This window comes from Bos indicus, chromosome 8 (genome assembly GCF_029378745.1).
Source record: "Bos indicus isolate NIAB-ARS_2022 breed Sahiwal x Tharparkar chromosome 8, NIAB-ARS_B.indTharparkar_mat_pri_1.0, whole genome shotgun sequence".
Taxonomy (NCBI): domain Eukaryota; kingdom Metazoa; phylum Chordata; class Mammalia; order Artiodactyla; family Bovidae; genus Bos; species Bos indicus.
The window spans coordinates 50,856,955-50,874,933 of record NC_091767.1 but is presented as its reverse complement, the minus strand read 5'-3'; the positions used below and the strand labels follow the sequence as shown (position 1 = coordinate 50,874,933).

The following is a 17,979-nucleotide window of genomic DNA, read 5'->3' as shown; positions in this document are numbered from 1 at the left end:
TCTCCCCTGGCCAACCATGAATATTTTAATCTTTGCTTATGTGACAGGATAAGTGATCCATTTTCATAGCAGAAAAACAAATTGGGAGCATACTCCAACAGAAGCACTGAATAAGAAAAACATCTATTCAGTAGGCATAAGAAAATATATTGCTACCTTTCAAAAGGAAATTTGACTTGCAGCTGTTTAGGAGAAAGCATCTGCCTGCAATGCGGGAGACCTGGGTTCGATCCCTGGGTCGGGAAGATCCCCTGGAGAAGGAAATGGCAACCCACTCCAGTATTCTTGCCTAGAGAATCCCACGGACAGAGGCGGCTGGTGGGCTACAGTCCACGGGACTGCAAAGAGTCGGACACGACTGAGCGACTTCACTTCAGTTCAGGAGAATAAAATGGATGAAATTCAAACTTAGCACCTTTGGTTTGAATGGGAAGGTTTGAAAACAGAAACAGTCACACAAGAATGGACTGGAGGTCTGGATTTTATCCTTCCTTACTGGAAGCATGTGCTATACTGTACTTCAGTTGTGTCTGACTTTTTGTGACCCTATGGACTGTAGCCCGCCAAGTTCCTCTGTCCACGGGATTCTCCTGGCAAGAATACTGGAGTGGGTTGCCATGCCCTCCTCCAAGGGATCTTCCTGACTCAGGGATTGAACCTGTGTCTCTAAAGTCTTCCCTCGTAGCTCAATCAGTAAAATAGTCTGCCTGCAATGCAGGAGACCTGGGTTTGATTCCTGGGTCAGGAAGATCCCCTGGAGAAGAAAATGGCAACCCATTCCAGTATTCTTGCTTGGAGAATCCCATGGACAGAGGAGCCTGGCAGGGTACAGTCTATGGGGTTGCAAGAGTCGGACACAAATGAACAACTAAGCATATTCTAGAGTCTCCTTCATTGGCAGGTGGGCTCTTTACCACTGGCACTACCTGGGAAGCCCCCGCCTTTATTTAAATTACTAACCCATACCTTTAAACTTCTCCCACTGTGAAATGCCCTCTAGATTTATCATCATTTCCATTACCCACTTCAGAATGCTACTGCATTTATTTTGTTTCTTTTATGCTTCTGAAAGGAACGTAGTGGTGGCTACCCAAAGTGAAGGCCATGAACAGGAGATACACTATGATTCATTGGGCATGAGTTTCTCATGGTGATCTTTCTTCTTGGTGCAAAGAGAGTTATTTATTCAAATTAAGGAAAATGAGCCAAATCCAAGCTTGTAAAATTTTCTTTAGGAGAAGAATGCATATGTTAGAACCTACTCCTTAGTAGTCCCCAGTAACTGGGACTCATTAAGATTTTCACATATAGGGAATTCCCTGGTGGTCCAGTGGTTAGAATTCTGTGCTGTCATTGTGACACCAGTTCAACCTCTGGTCAGAGAACTAAGACCTCGCAAGCTGCGCAACATGGCCAAAACCAAACAAAAAACAATTTTACATATAAAAAAAGTGTTGTCATACTCATTTTTCTCTGTTGAAAAATCAGCTGTTTCCCTTCATTTTTAAATCACTAGGTTGACTTTAAAAGTTAGTGCCTTAAAGCCATGTTAGATCAGGAACAAAACATTTACAATGTTCAGGGTAAAAACAGAGATCTGATAAAGAAGAAAAGAAAGGAGAAAAGAAAGGGACGAGGAAGAAAGAGATTAGGAAAGGACAACAAATGAGAAAATAAAGCTGTGTATGTTGATTAGTGTTACCAGTGGTGACCCAGGTACTGTTTCACTTTTAATTGTTCCTCCTCCCTACAAACCCAAGCTTCTTGAGGACTGGACAATGTCTTATTCATCTTTGTTTTCCCAGCACCCAGCAGGATGTCTGACAAGCAGTCTGTGTTCAGGAAATGTTTGTTGGCTTGAATTAAACCACCCTAAACTACTAATGAACACCCTAAAGTTTAAATTTCATTGTTCTCCACTAGGCAAAGGTATACTTGTGGCCAGGAGATTTTTTTTTTTTAGACAAGTTTTAAGTTGAGTGAGGTGCCTGTGAAAGATACAGATTTCTGGGCCCCACCCCAGAAATTATATAGATGGTTTAGGTGGCCTGGGTGAGGCCTGGGAATCTGCACTTTTAACAAATGCCTCAGTTGTTTCTGTTACAACTTGGAGACCAATGGCACCTTATACTAGCACATCAGATGTTTTAAGCCCTAGAATTGTCCTGATATTTTAGACTCTGCCTTGAGGCTTGGTCTGAAAAGAATATATGACTATCCTGATATGTAAATTTACCAAAGAGGTTAAGACTGAACTGAACTGAACACTCTTAAGAATCTTGAGTTCCAAATGTTTAGTTTTCTTGGGGGTCTGCAGATATTTGAGAGCTCCCATTACTTTGCCAACAAAGGTTCATCTAGTCAAGGCTATGGTTTTTCCTGTGGTCATGTATGGATGTGAGAGTTGGATTGTGAAGAAGGCTGAGCACCGAAGAATTGATGCTTTTGAAGTGTGGTGTTGGAGAAGACTCTTGAGAGTCCCTTGGACTGCAAGGAGATCCAACCAGTCCATTCTGAAGGAGATCAGCCCTGGGATTTCTTTGGAAGGAATGATGCTAAAGCTGAAACTCCAGTACTTTGGCCACCTCATGCGAAGAGTTGACTCATTGGAAAAGACTCTGAGGCTGGGAGGGATTGGGGGCAGGAGGAGAAGGGGATGACAGAGGATGAGATGGCTGGATGGCATCACTGATTCGACGGACGTGAGTCTGAGTGAACTCCGGAAGTTGGTGATGGACAGGGAGGCCTGGCATGCTGCGATTCATGGGGTCACAAAGAATTGGACATGACTGAGTGACTGAACTGAACTGAGTCTCTAGTGCTGAGACAGACTAACAGAGGAGATGTATGGAGAAATACCAATCAAGAGGTGCTTACATGCCTTAGGGGGGCTCCTGAATCCGTTAACTGCTCACATTAAAATTTTGAGGGAATTGGGTCAAGGAGAAAAAGAGTAAATGTATTAATAGAAAAACAAACAACAACAAAATGTTAATATGCAAATAAGATGTTCAAGTTTTCTAACAAAGAAAAATTAAAACCACATTGAGAAATGAGAGAAGGGACTTCCATTGGCAGTCTGGCAGTTCAGACTTTGCTCTTCCATGGCAGGGAGTTCAGGTTCATCCCTGGGTGGGGGAATTAAGATCCCATATAAACATGGCAACCCACTCCAATATTCTTGCCTGGAGAATCCCATGGACAGAGGAGCCTAGCTGGCTACAGTCCATAGGGTCACATGGCTGAAGCGACTTTAGCAAGCGTGTATGCATGCTACCTGGTGTGGCCAACAAGAAGAAAAAAATGAGTGAAAAAAAAAAGTGTCTGCAAATGTGAGCTCACTGGGCAGAAATTCAGAATGGACTAATTTGAAGTCAGTTAAGGATGAATAGCTACCATTGTTAACTACACTTGTAATAAGTGAGCCTCATCTCTGCCAACATACTGGGATTCACCCACAGTAACTGATGGCAGCCTTAAAAAGACTGCCTAACCAGGGGAACCCACCGAAAATACAGAAATCACAAAGCTTTTGATTGTATCTTCTGGATTTCAGAACAGCCTCTGAGGAAAGGGATTCATTCACCATCGTTCCCACTGTGTAGATAAACAAACAATCCCAGGCCCAAAGGGGTCACCTAACATCCAGTAACTCCCAGATAGTAAAAGACTGTTTGTTAGGTTACCCCTCCGCCCCCGTGTCCTCCCAACACCATGCTGACTCAACAAGACCAACACAATTAAATATACAATTAGATATATCTGTGATGATGATGAAAATCCCATCTGACCCTCCCTATACTTGATCCAGGTAAGGTCGGAATCCCCTTTCTACACTGGAGGTAACTGAGGCCAAAAGGTATTGTGACAAATCTATACGGCTGTAAAAGGCAGCGTGTGGAGGTGGAGCTCAAATCTGACTCCACAAGTCAGAAGCTCAGATAAGGCTTTGGTAGCGGGGCCTGCAAGTCCAGGATGAGCGCTCCTTCCGCGGCGGAGCGCTTACAGGTAAGCCGGGCTGCCAGTCGGCGGGGCTGTCTTCAGCGACTTTACCAGATTTGATCCCAGTGCCCTGGGTGCTTTGTAGGTGGGGCCGGCCACAAGTTATTTAACTAGAATCTAGAATAGATGGGACTTAGGAAATATCTGCTCTCAACTCCTCTGGTCTCCACCCGGAGCCGATTATCATATTTGAGGGTTCGCTACCGTAGGACACTTAAGTGCACGCCCCGCAGCCCAGGTTCCGGGAGCTGGAACGGGGCCAGCGTGGAGGTGGTATCAGAGCGGAAACCTAACGGGGCTGGGGGTCCGCCTTAGGGCGGTGGGGAACCCGTCCCGGGAGAGGAGGCAGTTCTCTGGTTCCACTCCGGGCGGGCGGCGGAGGAGACCGGACGTGGCGTGAGGCCGGACCCGGGAGGAGAGAAGTCTCGGTTCGGAGCGGAGAGGCACGTCTGGGCGGCGCAGACCTGGAGAAGCCGGGCGTCGCGGCTCCGGGAGGCGGCGGGAGAAGTCCCCAGGCCACTGCCTGCACCCTTACAGGTCCCCGCGAGGCCCGCCCCGGAGTCCCGGAGCGATGAGAGTGCAGGTCAAGGTAAATGCCGCCGCCCCAAACACCCTCCCGGAGTCCCCTCCCGGGGCTCCGCTCCATCCTCTACCTCCCACCGCTGGGGCTCGCAGCGAGAGCAGCGCTGGCTCCTCCCGACTCCCGTCCGAAGTGCTATGGGAAGTTTTGTGTGTGTGTGTGTGTGTGTGTGTTGGGGGGGGCGGGGGGGGGGGGAGAGGGAGGGCGCCCCCGGCTGCTGGGGAGCCTTGAAGGAGCTTGGGGAATTGGGGACAGGAGTGGAGACCCTGGTCGTGCCTTGGTCTCTTGTAAGGCGGCCAAACCTCGAACTGGCTATCACCTACCTGTTTTGTCTGGAGTGGCACACATGTGTGAAGTAGTTCGGTTTATTGTGCACATTTTATTCTTGCATTTCGGCATAGTCTGGTTTTTGCTACAGACTGTTAAAGCCAAATCAGCCGAATTCGCATCCTCGCTTCACCAGTAGCTACGATATTGAGCAAGTTACTGGAACCTCTGTACTTTGGCTTCCTCATCTGGAAAATGGGATGAGGATTGTAATTTGAACATTAAATGAGATGTTATATATGCAATAACATTTCGAATAACGCCTAATATTTATTGGATTACAGAAGTTTGATTGTTATTATTTCACCCAGAAAGTAATCCTGTAAGATCTAAGTATCACCACCCACCACTCCCACCACACCGGTTTATAGATGAGGAAAATGAAGTTGAGGGAGGAGAATAGTTAGGATTGGAGTCCAGGGTAGGGGTTTAAAACACGAAGAATATGGATACCATGCACCGGATTTTGAGCATTTGTTCCTAGGGAGAAGGTGGTTCATTTTTAACTACCAAAGTGGGGACTGGATTCTGGAATTTCTTTTTTCCCTGTATAAAAATTTTGGTATTTCGTTTTTCATTTGCTTTGGATTCTTCCATGACTGATAAAGTGTTGGATATTCTGGCTTGACTGACACCTGGCAACCCCCTACTCCCCCGTTAGGTATGGTTTTCTGATGTGGGCCTCAGTTGTGATTTTTCTCTTTTTACTTCTTAGTATGATTGAAGTTGTATATACACGTAGTTCAGAAACAAATAATTCCATAAGGTTCATTACCAAAAACAGCAGAACTTGTGTCATTTTTTTCTTTTCAGAAAGAGCAATCATGTTCATCTCTTTTAGCTGCTGCTACTGCTAAGTCGCATCAGTCGTGTCCAACTCTTAGTGACCCCATGGACTGTAGCCTACCAGGCTCCTCCATCCATGGGATTTCCCAGGCAAGACTACTGGAGTGGGGTGCCATTGCTGTCCCCGCTGTTTAGCTAGTTGGTACTTATTCATGTCTAAATAATGCTTGTATTACTCCTTGATTTTTCAGGTTTAGTATTTATGCACTGTTTTTTCAGAATGGAATATGAGTATTTAGCTTTCTTCTAAGTTCCTGCACCTATCACTAACATCTTTTCTCTTCCTTCCATCTATCTTCAGAATATAGTTATCTCAAAGGTTCCCTTTGAGTTTCTCTAATGCTGGATCCTGTTTCTTGTATCCCATGTCGTTGTCTTTCTTATTTCCCATTATTTTGGTGGAGCACATTCTCCAGTAGGTCTCTGAGAAAGGTTACATGTAAAGTAAACTGAATCAATGTATTCCTTTTTTTAAAAAAAAATATTTTTTGATGTGGGTCATTTTTAAGGTCTTTATTGAATTTGTTACAATATTGTGTCTGTTTTATTTTTTGGTAGCAAGGCTTGCGGGAACTTAGTTCCCTGACCAGGGATTGAACACACACTTCCCTGCACTTGGAAGGTGAATCTTAACCAGGGACCACCAGGGAAGGCCCTGAATCAATGTGTTCTTGTGACATATGATCCTTCCATATTTTTTTTTTTCTTACCAAAGTTTCACTAATAATACAAAAATATGTTCTTTTGGTAAATAATTCAAACCCTACAAGTAGAAATTCAAACAGAAAGTTTCCTTTCTGTCTTTGATCCTCATCTCTCTTAAACCCAGAAGTAACCAAACCATTGGATTTGAAGAATATTAATTAGGTACAGTATTATTATATATTATTATATACAATATATTGTTTTGATTTGTGCATTTGTTTTTACATAAAGGAAATTATACTGATTATTGATATGCAACCTGATTCCTTTAAAAGTAGTTCTTGGACTATTTTTCCATATCAATACAAACTGATGCTTTCCTGGCTAATATATTCAGATGAATTGGATCATTCAAAATCAAGCATATAAAATTTTCTGAACACTTACTTTTCTAGTTTCACTCAGCCAATAAATAATTACTGAGTGTTAACTATATGCAAAATCACTGCAGATGGTGATTGCAGCCATGAAATTGAAAGACGCTTACTCCTTGGAAGGAAAGTTATGACCAACCTAGATAGCATATTGAAAAGCAGAGACATTACTTTGCCAACAAAGGTACGTCTAGAAAAGGCTATGGTTTTTCCAGTGGTCATGTATGGATGTGAGAGTTGGACTGTGAAGAAAACTGAGCGCTGAAGAATTGATGCTTTTGAACTGTGGTGTTGGAGAAGACTCTTGAGAGTCCCTTGGACTGCAAGGAGATCCAACCAGTCCATTCTGAAGGAGATCAGCCCTGGGATTTCTTTGGAAAGAATGATGCTAAAGCTGAAACTCCAGTATTTTGGCCACCTCATGATAATTGTTGATTCATTGAAAAAGACTCTGATGCTGGGAGGGATTGGGGGCAGGAGGAGAAGGGGACGACAGAGGATGAGATGGCTGGATGGCATCACTGATTCGATGGACGTGAGTCTGAGTGAACTCTGGGAGTTGGTGACAGACAGGGAGGCCTAGCGTGCTGCGATTCATGGGGTCCCAAAGAATTGGACACGACTGAGTGACTGAACTAAACTGAACTATATGCTAAATCCTGTTCCAGAACCTGGGAATATACAGTTAACAAAACCTTTATTTTTGAGGTAGACAGGGATGGTGAGATGGTTCTAGATGATGGAATTGAGTGCAGACTTAGCAGCAGCAGCAGCAGCAGCTTTAATGAGCTTGTTTTTCCTCTCTTGGAGTACACACATCATTGAACCAAGTCTGTCTGTCTTTCTCTGTAGAAAACCACCATTACAAATTGGACTCCATAACTTCTGTGTGTGCCACCAGTGCAACAGAACCATACCTCTGAGACACAGAAATGGATATTCTGAATAGATAAACAAATGTGATGTACACATACAATGGAATATTATTCAGCCTTAAAAAGGAAGGAATTCCTGTACCATGCTACATCATGGATGAACCTTGAGGACAATATGCTAGATGCAATGCTTAGTCATAAAAAGACAAATATTGAATGATTCCATTTATATGAGATGTCTAAAGTAGTCCAGTGCACAGAAAGAAAAAGTAGAATGATGGTTGCTAGGGCCTGGAAGACTGGGAAATGAGAAGTTGTGTAATGGGAATAAAGTTTAATTTTTGCAGGGTGAAAACATCGTAGGATTTGGTTGCACAAGTTTAAGTACAGTTAATAATACTAAACTGTGGACTATAAAATGGCTAAGATGGTAAATTCTACATTGTGTGTATTTTACCACCATTTTTAAAAAAATAAGAAAAAAAATTCACACAAGCTCCATAGTGGGATTTGTCCTTTACTTTGTAATTTTTATTTTATTTTTCACAGCGCTGGGTCTCCATTGCTTTTCTCTAGTTGCAGACATCGGGGACTACTCCCTGGTTGTGGTGCACAGGTTTTCGTTGCAGCAGCTTCTTTTGTTGTGGAGCACAGGCTCTAGGGCATGTGAGCTTCAGCAGTTGTGGCTCCCAAGCTGTACAGCACAGGTTCAATAGCTGTGGTGCTTAGGCTCCGTTGCTCCATGGCATGTGGCATTTTCCCAGACCAGGGATTGAAACTGTGCCTCCTGCCTTGACAGGCCAGTTCTTTACCACTGAGCCACCAGGGTAGCCCTGTCCTATACTTTGAATTCATGATTGAACCTGTTTTCAGCTGGGTTCAGCTTTTGCAGGGAATCATGGCTTTTTTCAGGGGTTGGGGTAACAGTGGACTTCCCTGGAAACTCTTCTTGGCACCAGAACCTTTAGCATGTTCCCTTGTTGGTGGTAGCCCAATGCTATTTTTCATTTTTTTTCCCATGAGTTTTGGCATTTCCATATCTCTGGGGAAAAGGTCCCTAAGTTGTTTATGGCACGGATAAACTTTGAGACTATTTCAGAATTACACAATTGAGAGAAGTGAGAAGTGGTCATTTTGTTTGCCTTAAAAGTTTCATTCTTTTCCTGGTTTTGTAAGCACGTGCCTCTCTGCGAGAGCCTTCTGGTCTGTTTTGACTTTTACTGCTTGCAGGGCATAGACAGGTGCCTTCCCTGGCCCTGGTTCTCCTGTAGTTTCCCAGCTGGCATTTAGTTTCCAGCCCTGGCCTGATGTGGAATGATCCTGTGCTATTTGCTGGCTCTGGATCTTGAAGCCCACCCAGATTGGATACGAGTCAGGTATCCAGGGGTTGCAGATATGCTGTGTGTTTTGATTGGAGAGATCAGCCTGGTGAACTGGATTCTTCTTCTTCTTCTTCTTCTTTTTTTTTTTTCCTATTTCTCCGAGCTCAGATCAAGTGTAGTTACAAAGGTCTGTAGTAAAACCTTGTCATCATTGCTCAGAACTGATCAGCCTTTCATACACGCACACACCCAGCCCACTCTCACTTATCCATCAGTGAACCCTCAGTTATTCACTGTCACCTTTATACACACACACACGCACACACACACACATACACCCCCCTTATTTTAAATTATTCTTTTGCTTTTCAGTACTACTGAGATCATATGTCAGGTGGACTAAGAAGTCTTCTTATGCTCAGATTCGGCTATTTTCATCATTAATCCTCTTCAGTAAGAGCAGATCTCTGAGAATGGGTTGTTCTTTATTCTCCCACCTCTCCCTAAACTATGTGTGGGCATCATATAGAATTTTCTTTCCAGGCAAACTCAAAGCGTGGTGGGGTAAGTGACTATAAACAAGTGACATTCTCTTCTCACTTTACCTATTGTGGACTTGGAGCTTCTTGTAAATAGTCTTTTTTTTTTTTTAATTATGTACTTTATTAAAAAAATTAATTTTATTTATTTATTTATTTTTGGCTATTCTGGGTCTTTGTTGCTGTGCAGGCTTTTCTCTAGTTGCAGAGAGCTGGAACTATTCTCTTGTTGCAGAACACGGGCTTTAGAGTGTGTGGGCTTCAGTAGTTTTGGCATATGTGCTGTGCAGTCCTGGTTCCCAGGTTCTAGAGCACAGGCTCAATAGTTGTGGCGCATGGGCTTAATTGCTTCACGACATATGGGATGTTCCTAGACCAGTGATGGAACCTGTGTCTCCTGCATTAGCAGGCAGATTCTTTACCACTGAGCCACTAAATGTGAAAAAGTGAAAGTGTTAGTTGCTCAGTCGTGTCCAACTCTTTGTGGCCCCATGGACTGTAGCCCACCAGGCTACTGAGCCACTGCTGCTGCTGCTAAGTCGATTCAGTCGTGTCTGACTCTGTGCGACCCCATAGATGGCAGCCCACCAAGCTCCCCTGTCCCTGGGATTCTCCAGGCAAGAACACTGGAGTGGGTTGCCATTTCCTTCTCCAATGCATGAAAGTGAAAAGTGAAAGTGAAGTCACTCAGTCGTATCCGACTCTTAGCGATCCCATGGACTGCAGCCTACCAGGCTCCTCCGTCCATGGGATTTTCCAGGCAAGAGTACTGGAGTGGGTTGCCGTTGCCTTCTCCGAGTGAGCCACTAGGGAAGCCCAAATAGTCATTTTTGACATCAGCAAACCACCTGTCCCAGGGTGGAATCTGTCAGGAATTTGTGCTTTTTGTAGCAGGAGTGCTAGTAACTTTGGAGAAAACATATTCTTGGGATTATTTCCTCGTCCTAAGAGTTTAACATTCTCTTTATCTTCCTTGGGCTGTGGGATAGGAGGATGGCTGAGGTTGCCCACACAAACCAAAGGAATTTAGGTCCAGGCAAAATTTGTGTGATTAGAAGATCATAGAACCTGAAAATCATATGCCATTTTGGAATGTCTAGAAGGTTCTTTCCTTTCTCACTGATTTCTCTCATTTGCTGCGGAAAAGAACAGGATATGGTAATTGTAGATGCTCTAGAAATATCAACAGGGAGGCCAGAAGAGTAATGAAAGTAACCAAGAGTCAGAAAAAGTAGTTTTCACTGCTGACTGCACATTCTCCTGGCCTCAGGCAAGTTAGGTCAGTTTTCTTATCTGTAAAGCAAATGGCCACTGTTTGCTGGCTGCTTCTTTCTAAAGGTTGTGAATGTGCTTGGAGTTAGAGATTCCTTTGACAATCTGATGAAAGCTATAGATAAGTGACTCAGAAACTCACAGTGGAAACCTGACCTGCTGGGCACTCAGGCTTACTGGGCAATTTAAGCTCTGTCTAAAAATGACTGCCCACCCTTGGCCTTAACAGACCATTGCCAAATTAGAATGCAACCTAGTATTACCAGATTCTGTTTTTTGCTTGCTTGTTTGTTTAAACTTTGTTCCTTGTTAAGGAAAATGCAGATGTATAGATTTTTTGTTGAACATGAAACCTCTGGGTTTTTACATTTTTCTAGTTGCTTCAAAGATTTTTGAAAACACTTATGGGCTGAACAAAACACATTCATGGCCTGATTTCTTCCTTTGGTTAGAAACATGTCTGAATTTTGTTTTCCACTATGGTTAAACCCAAATTGTTTATGGGTTTATTTTCGGGCGTTTCTCCCTTTCTGCCTGTGCCACTTCCGCAAATATATTTTTTAGTGGATTTATTGAGATATATTCACATATCATATAATTCACACATTTAAAGTATACAATTTAATGAGATTTTTTTTTATCTTCACAGAGTTGTGCATCCATCACCACAGTCAGTTTTAAAACATACCCACCATCCCTCATCCTCCTTAGGTCCTCATCTCCTCATCTCCTCATCCTCCTCATCTCCATCAGCCACAGGCAGCCACTGGTGTACTTTCTTTCTCTATGGATTTGCCTATTCTGGGCATTTTATATAAATAGACTCATACAATGTATATGCCTTTGCGACTGATTTCTTTCACTTCACATAACATTTTCATGGTTCATCCATGTTGTAGCATGTAACGGTACTACTTTGTATTGCTGAATACAATTTCATTGTGTGGATATATCATGTTTTATTTGTCCATTCATCCATTGATGGATATTTTGTTGTTTTTGCTTTTTTTTGGTCTATACTGCTATGAACATTTGTGTACAGGGTTTTGTGTGGACATTTGTTTTCATTTCTCTTGGGTAGATACTTAGAAATGGACTAGCGGGATCATATGGTAATTCTATGTTTAGCCATTTGAGGGACCTCCGGACTGTTTTCCACAGCGCCTGTACAGCTTTCCATGCCCACCAGCAATCTATGAGAGTTCCAATTTCTCCCCATCTTTGCCAATACTTTGTATTGTCTGAGTTTTTGATTATAGCCATCCTAGTAGGTGTGAAGAAGTATCTCACTGTGATTTAGATTTGCATTTAAATGATTAATGATGTGAAAAATCTTCCTGTGTTCCCTGGTCAGTTGTATATCTTCTTTGGAGAACAGCATATTCAGACCCTTGTGTAGCACTTATTTTCAATAGAGCTCTTGAGATTTTCTCTTGAGAAATGCATGTATTCAGATCCATGCAAAAGTTGTTATACAATTTCTAGGGCTTCATGACCCTCTTGATATCTCTCTCTGGGTCTAAGGATACCAAAAAAAGAGGTTGGGGTATGAAGCAGAGATTTTTCTGGGCATTCCATGTGCTTTATGTCACTCTTACATCTGCTAAGGACCTTATGGGATTTGTGTGAGGATCAGATCTTCAGGAAAGTGATTTGTAAACCCCAAATCACTATTCAGCTTCAGGGATTGGTACTTGTGCAAGTTCTGTGGGTAAATGATGGTGAAATGAAGTCATTAAAGGTGTGGACTTGAATCTGACTGCCTGTGTTTGAATCCTGGTGTCATTTTTATGAACTATTGTGTTCTTGTTTAAATTACTCAACCTCTCTGACTCAGTGTCCTCTTTTGTAAAATGGAGATAATAACTGCAACTACTTCCCACATGCTCTGGGGCAGAGTTAATATAAACAAAGTGCTTTGCCTTGTGCAAGTGGGTGCATAGAGAGTGCTGAAGAAATTGTTAACTTGCTGCTGTGGACTAAATGTTTGTGTCCCCCCAAAGTCCATATATTGAAGCTCCAATCTACAATGTGATAGTATTTGGAGGTGGAACTTTTGGGAAATAATTAGGTCTTCAGAGTGGAGCTCTCATGAATGGGATTAGTGCTCTTACAAGAAGAGACACAATTGAATGCTTTCTCTGCCATGTGAAATTATAGTAAGCAGGTGGCTATTGTAAATAAGAAGAGGGTTCCCACCAGAACCCAACCATGAGGGCACCACGATCTTGGACTTCCAGCCTGTAGAATGTTGAGAAATAAATATTTGTAGTGTGAGCCATCCAGCCTATGGTATTCTGTTATAGTAACCCAAGTAAGATACCTGCTATTTATATTATCTTAGGGCTTTCCAGGTGGCATTAGTTGCAAAGAACCTGTGTGGCAATGCAGGAAACCATAGAGACCCAGGTTCAATCCCTGGGTTGGGAAAATTCCTGGGAGGAGGAAATGGCAACCCACTCCCATATTCTTGCCTGGGAAATCCCGTGGACAGAGGAGTCTGGTGGGCTACAGTCCATAGTGTCGCAAGAGTGGGACATGACTGAAGCGACTTAGCACATAAGCATATAGAACAGAATGGGCTTCCCAGGTGGTTCAGTGGTAAAGAATTCATCTGCCAATGCAGGAGACCCGCGTTCTATCCCTGTGTTGGGAAGATCCTCTGGAGAAGGAAATGGCAACCCTCTCTAGTATTCTTGCCTGGGAAACTTGGGAGGAGTTCCCAGAGGAACCTGGAGGGCAGCCTGTAGTCCATGGAGCCACAAAGGAGTTACAGACCAAAGTTACATGACTTACAGACCAAACAACAGCAATGTAGAACAGCACAGGTTATGGTGGAGCAGGTTGGCCTTTGAATATGAGAACACCTTTCTTCTTCCTGGAGGAGATAGATATCCTCTGTTGATATTTTAAAGAGCTAAGAGGTTTTTTTTTTTTTTTTTTTTTTTTCTTCCTATAAACTGAATCTTGTTATCTTAGGAAAGAGAATTTTCCTCCCAGAAGGATTTCAGTCCAGAGGGTACTTTACAGATCCTTGGCCTGGATCAGTTAATCCTGACTGAACTTTGTCACCTCTGTTAGTGTCTGTTTAAAGTGATTTAAAACAAACAAATAAAAACCAAAACCCCCAATTTTTGTCCTTATCTGGCCTAGAGAAACTCAGATTCCAAGTAGTCAGTATTGTTCTGTGATCAGGTCAACTGAGTAGATCTTGCTGGATTAAAACAAAGAAAGTCCAAAGTCTTAAGATTTAAACTCTTTATAGTATTAGCTAGAGTCTTTAGGGCAGTCTTTTCTTTTTTTGCTACACCACACAGCTTGTGGGATCGTAGTTCCCTGACCAGGGATTGAACGCAGGACATAGCAGTGACAGTGTGGAGTCTTAACCACTGGAATGCCAAGGAATTCCCTGGGACAGTGTTAAGAAAGACAGACTAGGAGGGAGTAAGTGACTTGGCAGAAGACTTTACAGATTGGATCTTTGTTCTTGGATGAGATAAAGAGGCAAGCCTCTCAGGCTCATGTTTTGGTCTCTTGAGCTGCTAATAGCCACTACTTGCAAGAATAGCCACTATTTCCAAGAGAAATCACATTTTGAGAAGCAGCTCTTTTAGTGGAGATATTTCAGCTGGAAAGTGCATCTTGCTGGCTGGTGTTTGGGTTCAGCAAATACTGAGTGTGAAAAGCAGAGTGGTAGATGAAGGAATAGAAACCACTTACCCATAAGGAGACATCTGAAGTCCTTCTCTGTGGGGTCTCCTTGATGTCAGAGTCCTTCATTTCAGTTTAACTGAAGGGACAAGCTCTGTAAATGTCAGCCCAGGAGAGAGTGTCTAAGAATTACTGGAATCCCAATATGTTGTCAGTGTTGTTTTCTAACCCACAGACAGTGATTTGTGTGCGTGTGTGTGTGTGTGTCTGTGTGTGTATGTATGGTGCATGGGCTTTGTTAAAGAAAAATTTTTCATGACATTTGTTAAAAAGAACAAGGAAGACCAGTGAAGAAAAAATGATTGCAATGGGAGTTTTCAGGAGGCAGGAGAGATAGGGCTTAACTCCAAATACAAGGGAAGTGGAGATTTATGGGCAAGGAGCAGGATACCATCAGTGAATGGAAAGGGTTAAGAGGAAACATCAAGGCTAGGGGATTCTTCTTAGACCATTCAACCGGAGTCTTGCTGAAGGTGGGCCAGAGTAGAGTGATCAGATACCAAGCATGGGGGATTTTTGCTAAATTAACTCAGCTGGATTCTAAAAATTGACTAAGTGAGCTAATGAGAGAGCCCAAGTTTGGGGCCTAGTTAGAAAGAGGACTCAAGTCAGAAAGAGCCTGACCCAAGTTTGGTTAGGAAAGAGAGTCTTCCTCAGCTTGTAGCTAGAAGTGACTAAGGTAGAACATTCTTCTTTTTAATACAATCACAAAATATGTGATCATTTGAGTGATACCTTCTTTAAAGAAGAAAGTTGCTTTTCTTTTGTTTAATCACTTTTTTAGAATTGTCTTTTTAGGTCATTTCAAGGTCTCTTCCTTATGAATAGAATATATTTTTTCTCATTTTAAATTAGCAGAAGAAATTAGATATAGAAGAAATGTCTTAATAATCAGTACCCAGTGGAAATGAAAACTTGTTTCGTAGTTTGGCTTTCAATGACTTAGAAAAAGGCATTGTGCAATAACTGTGTTCCCTTTCCTTCCTGAAGTGCATTGAAAGTACAGTCAGTCTCTAAACAACAATTTGGGAACTTTGAAAATCAAATAACAACCAGAAAGAGAAGTTGGGAACTTTTTTCCTAGCAAATGATATTTCATATCTGCCAACCTCTGTTGCTCACAGAATTCTTGGTACCCCTGACAGACTTCTGATTCTCAACTTCCTGGTCCAACCTCATTCCATTAAAACATCTTTTTCCTCTTTGAATTTTAGGGGAATTATTTGTTCTGGATGTAATTTTTTTCTGAGAAAAAGAAACAAACAACCAATCTGATTTGTACCCTACCCTAAATCTTTCAGCTTAAATTCAGATAAAAATCTTAACAATTTCTATCTTTTAAGTTAAACATTTCAAAGACTTTAAAAACTAAGTTAAAAAATCCTAAAGATAAATGTAAAAATCTTGCATTAAGATGTAAGATTTAGGGGAGGTAATATTCTTAGTTGATAATGGGTGGAAGTCTCTTGGAAAAGAATATACCAGAATTGCATCCTGTGGAAACAAGTGTGTGATATCCTCACAGGCGATCCTTGATTAAATATAATTAGGGGAACAATGGATAGTTTATTCTTTCTGGAGAGTCATATGAGCAGAAAACATTTTCCAACTGCTTATATGAGCAGAAAAGATTTTCTCCTTTCTTATCGGTTGTACTGGTGACATTTACACCATTTTCAAAATTACTTATTAAAAAAAAAGTTACTGGGGCCTGGCTAACATGTTCCATGAAAGAGTGGAGACTTAGAGTCCAAGAACTAAGAGCAATCCAAGAACTATAACTAATGTTATAATTTTAACAATTATAACATTACGGTGGTGGTTGTGGTGGTTTAGTTGGTAAGTCACGTCCTAATCTTGGCGACCCCCTGCACTGTGGCGCACCAAGCTCCTCTGTCCATGGGATTTCCCAGGCTAGAACACTGCAGTGGCTTGCCATTTCCTCCTCCAGGGGATCTTCCCAACCCAGGGGGTTGAACTCAGGTCTCCTGCATTGCAGGTGGATTCTTTACCACCTGAGCTATCTACTGCCTGCTACTGTAACATTACAGCAAATCTGTTTTGTTTTGTTTTGTTTTGTTTTTGGCTAAGTAGCAATTATGCACACAGTTGTAAAATGTTTACCTAAAGTGATTGTAATTAATTTTAAAAAATGTAAGTAGAGTACCTATTTCTAAGTGTAGCTAAAGAAATGCTGAGGAAAATGGACAGCTGGATAGCTGGATGGTTGGAGATTATTTTAACAACCCCTGGGGTGAATTGCCCAGGAAGAACAGGATTTATCCAGTTTTCTGATAGAGATTTCTTACAGACTAGAGAAGGAAACACATTTACCTTACCCTTGCTCTCCACTTCCTTTCCTTTCATTATACCTTGCTCTGACTTGTCCACTTGTCTGAAGTCTCCAATTACACGTCACACAGTCTAGTCATCTGGGCACACATTTTTTTTCGGTTAGTGTATTAGGGACATTCCTGGAAAGTCATATGATAGTTTCTCCATAGGGTGAACAGTGAGATACTCTTGGTGTTCCCCATCTTTCTTTCTTTCTTCTTTTTTGGCTGTGCTTCATGGCATGTGGGATCTTAGTTCCCTGACCAGGAATCAAATCCACGCTCCCTGCACTGCAAGAGTGGAGTCTTAACCACTGGACTGCCAGGGAAGTCCCCCCGCATCTATTTTAAATTTGTTGGATCCTCTACTGAGAGAGCATTTCCTATGCTTTGTGGTTCACAGAAAAGATACTGTACTATGCTGATGTTGTATTGTAAAGAGCTAGTAATGAAAAGAGGCACTGTGATTCCACATGTGTATCACCTGCCTTTCTGTCTGGTTAAGATGAACAAAGGAGAATGCTGAGATTTGCAGGCATCGCAGCTAAATGGAGATGTGGAGAGCATAGAGCATATTCTGAAGAGCATAGATAAGAGGGTCTGGAGCAGAATTACCAAGAAGGGAAAGTTTGCCACTCCACTGCTTGCCTCTGTCACAAGAAGCAGCATTTTCCTCAAGGCTGAGTCTTCCTCCTTGGCTATTCATATTATTTTGTTTCCTGCTCCTCACCCCCAAAGTCTCTAAAGTCATTTTTATTCTCTCTTCCATCTTCACTCTTTTATCTACATACATGGTTCCAACTTTCTTAATATAAAGTCAACCTCTCAACTTTGTTTATTAAACACAGTGCAAAAGAATGCTAGTGCTTGTATTCCATAGAACCTGCTCCATTCTGTAGAGGTGGTAATTGTATCTGTCTCACAGTTGTGAATAGTATTTAAAGCATTTAGCACAGCCCTTGACATATATGAGGGCTTCCCTGGTAGCTCAGACGGTAAAGCGTCTGCCTACAATGCGGGAGACCTGGGTTCGATCCCTGGGTTGGGAAGATCCCCTGGAGAAAGAAATGGCAACCCACTCCAGTATTCATGC

The 17,979-nt window shown here is 42.3% G+C and overlaps 1 protein-coding gene, 1 non-coding gene and 1 pseudogene across 5 annotated transcripts in view; 1 reads left to right on the top strand and 2 right to left on the bottom strand.

Moving 5' to 3' along the window:
* TRPM6 (transient receptor potential cation channel subfamily M member 6) overlaps positions 1-17,979 on the top strand; it is a 169,946-nt gene that overhangs the window by 39,413 nt on the left and 112,554 nt on the right. For 2 of the 4 annotated variants that reach the window (XM_070794664.1, XM_070794663.1), the window contains exon 1: positions 2,638-4,008. The exons of 1 other annotated variant lie outside the window; for it this stretch is intronic. In XM_070794664.1, coding sequence (XP_070650765.1) covers positions 3,976-4,008 — 33 coding nt within the window. In that variant the 5' untranslated portion in view covers positions 2,638-3,975. One more of the 4 variants, XM_019966072.2, reaches the window with a different exon arrangement.
* LOC139184712 (small nucleolar RNA U2-30) lies at positions 9,191-9,248 on the bottom strand (annotated as a pseudogene).
* On the bottom strand, positions 9,398-9,477 carry LOC139184713 (small nucleolar RNA U2-19). Its single transcript, XR_011568277.1, has one exon. It is a non-coding gene; the product is annotated as a small nucleolar RNA U2-19 (small nucleolar RNA).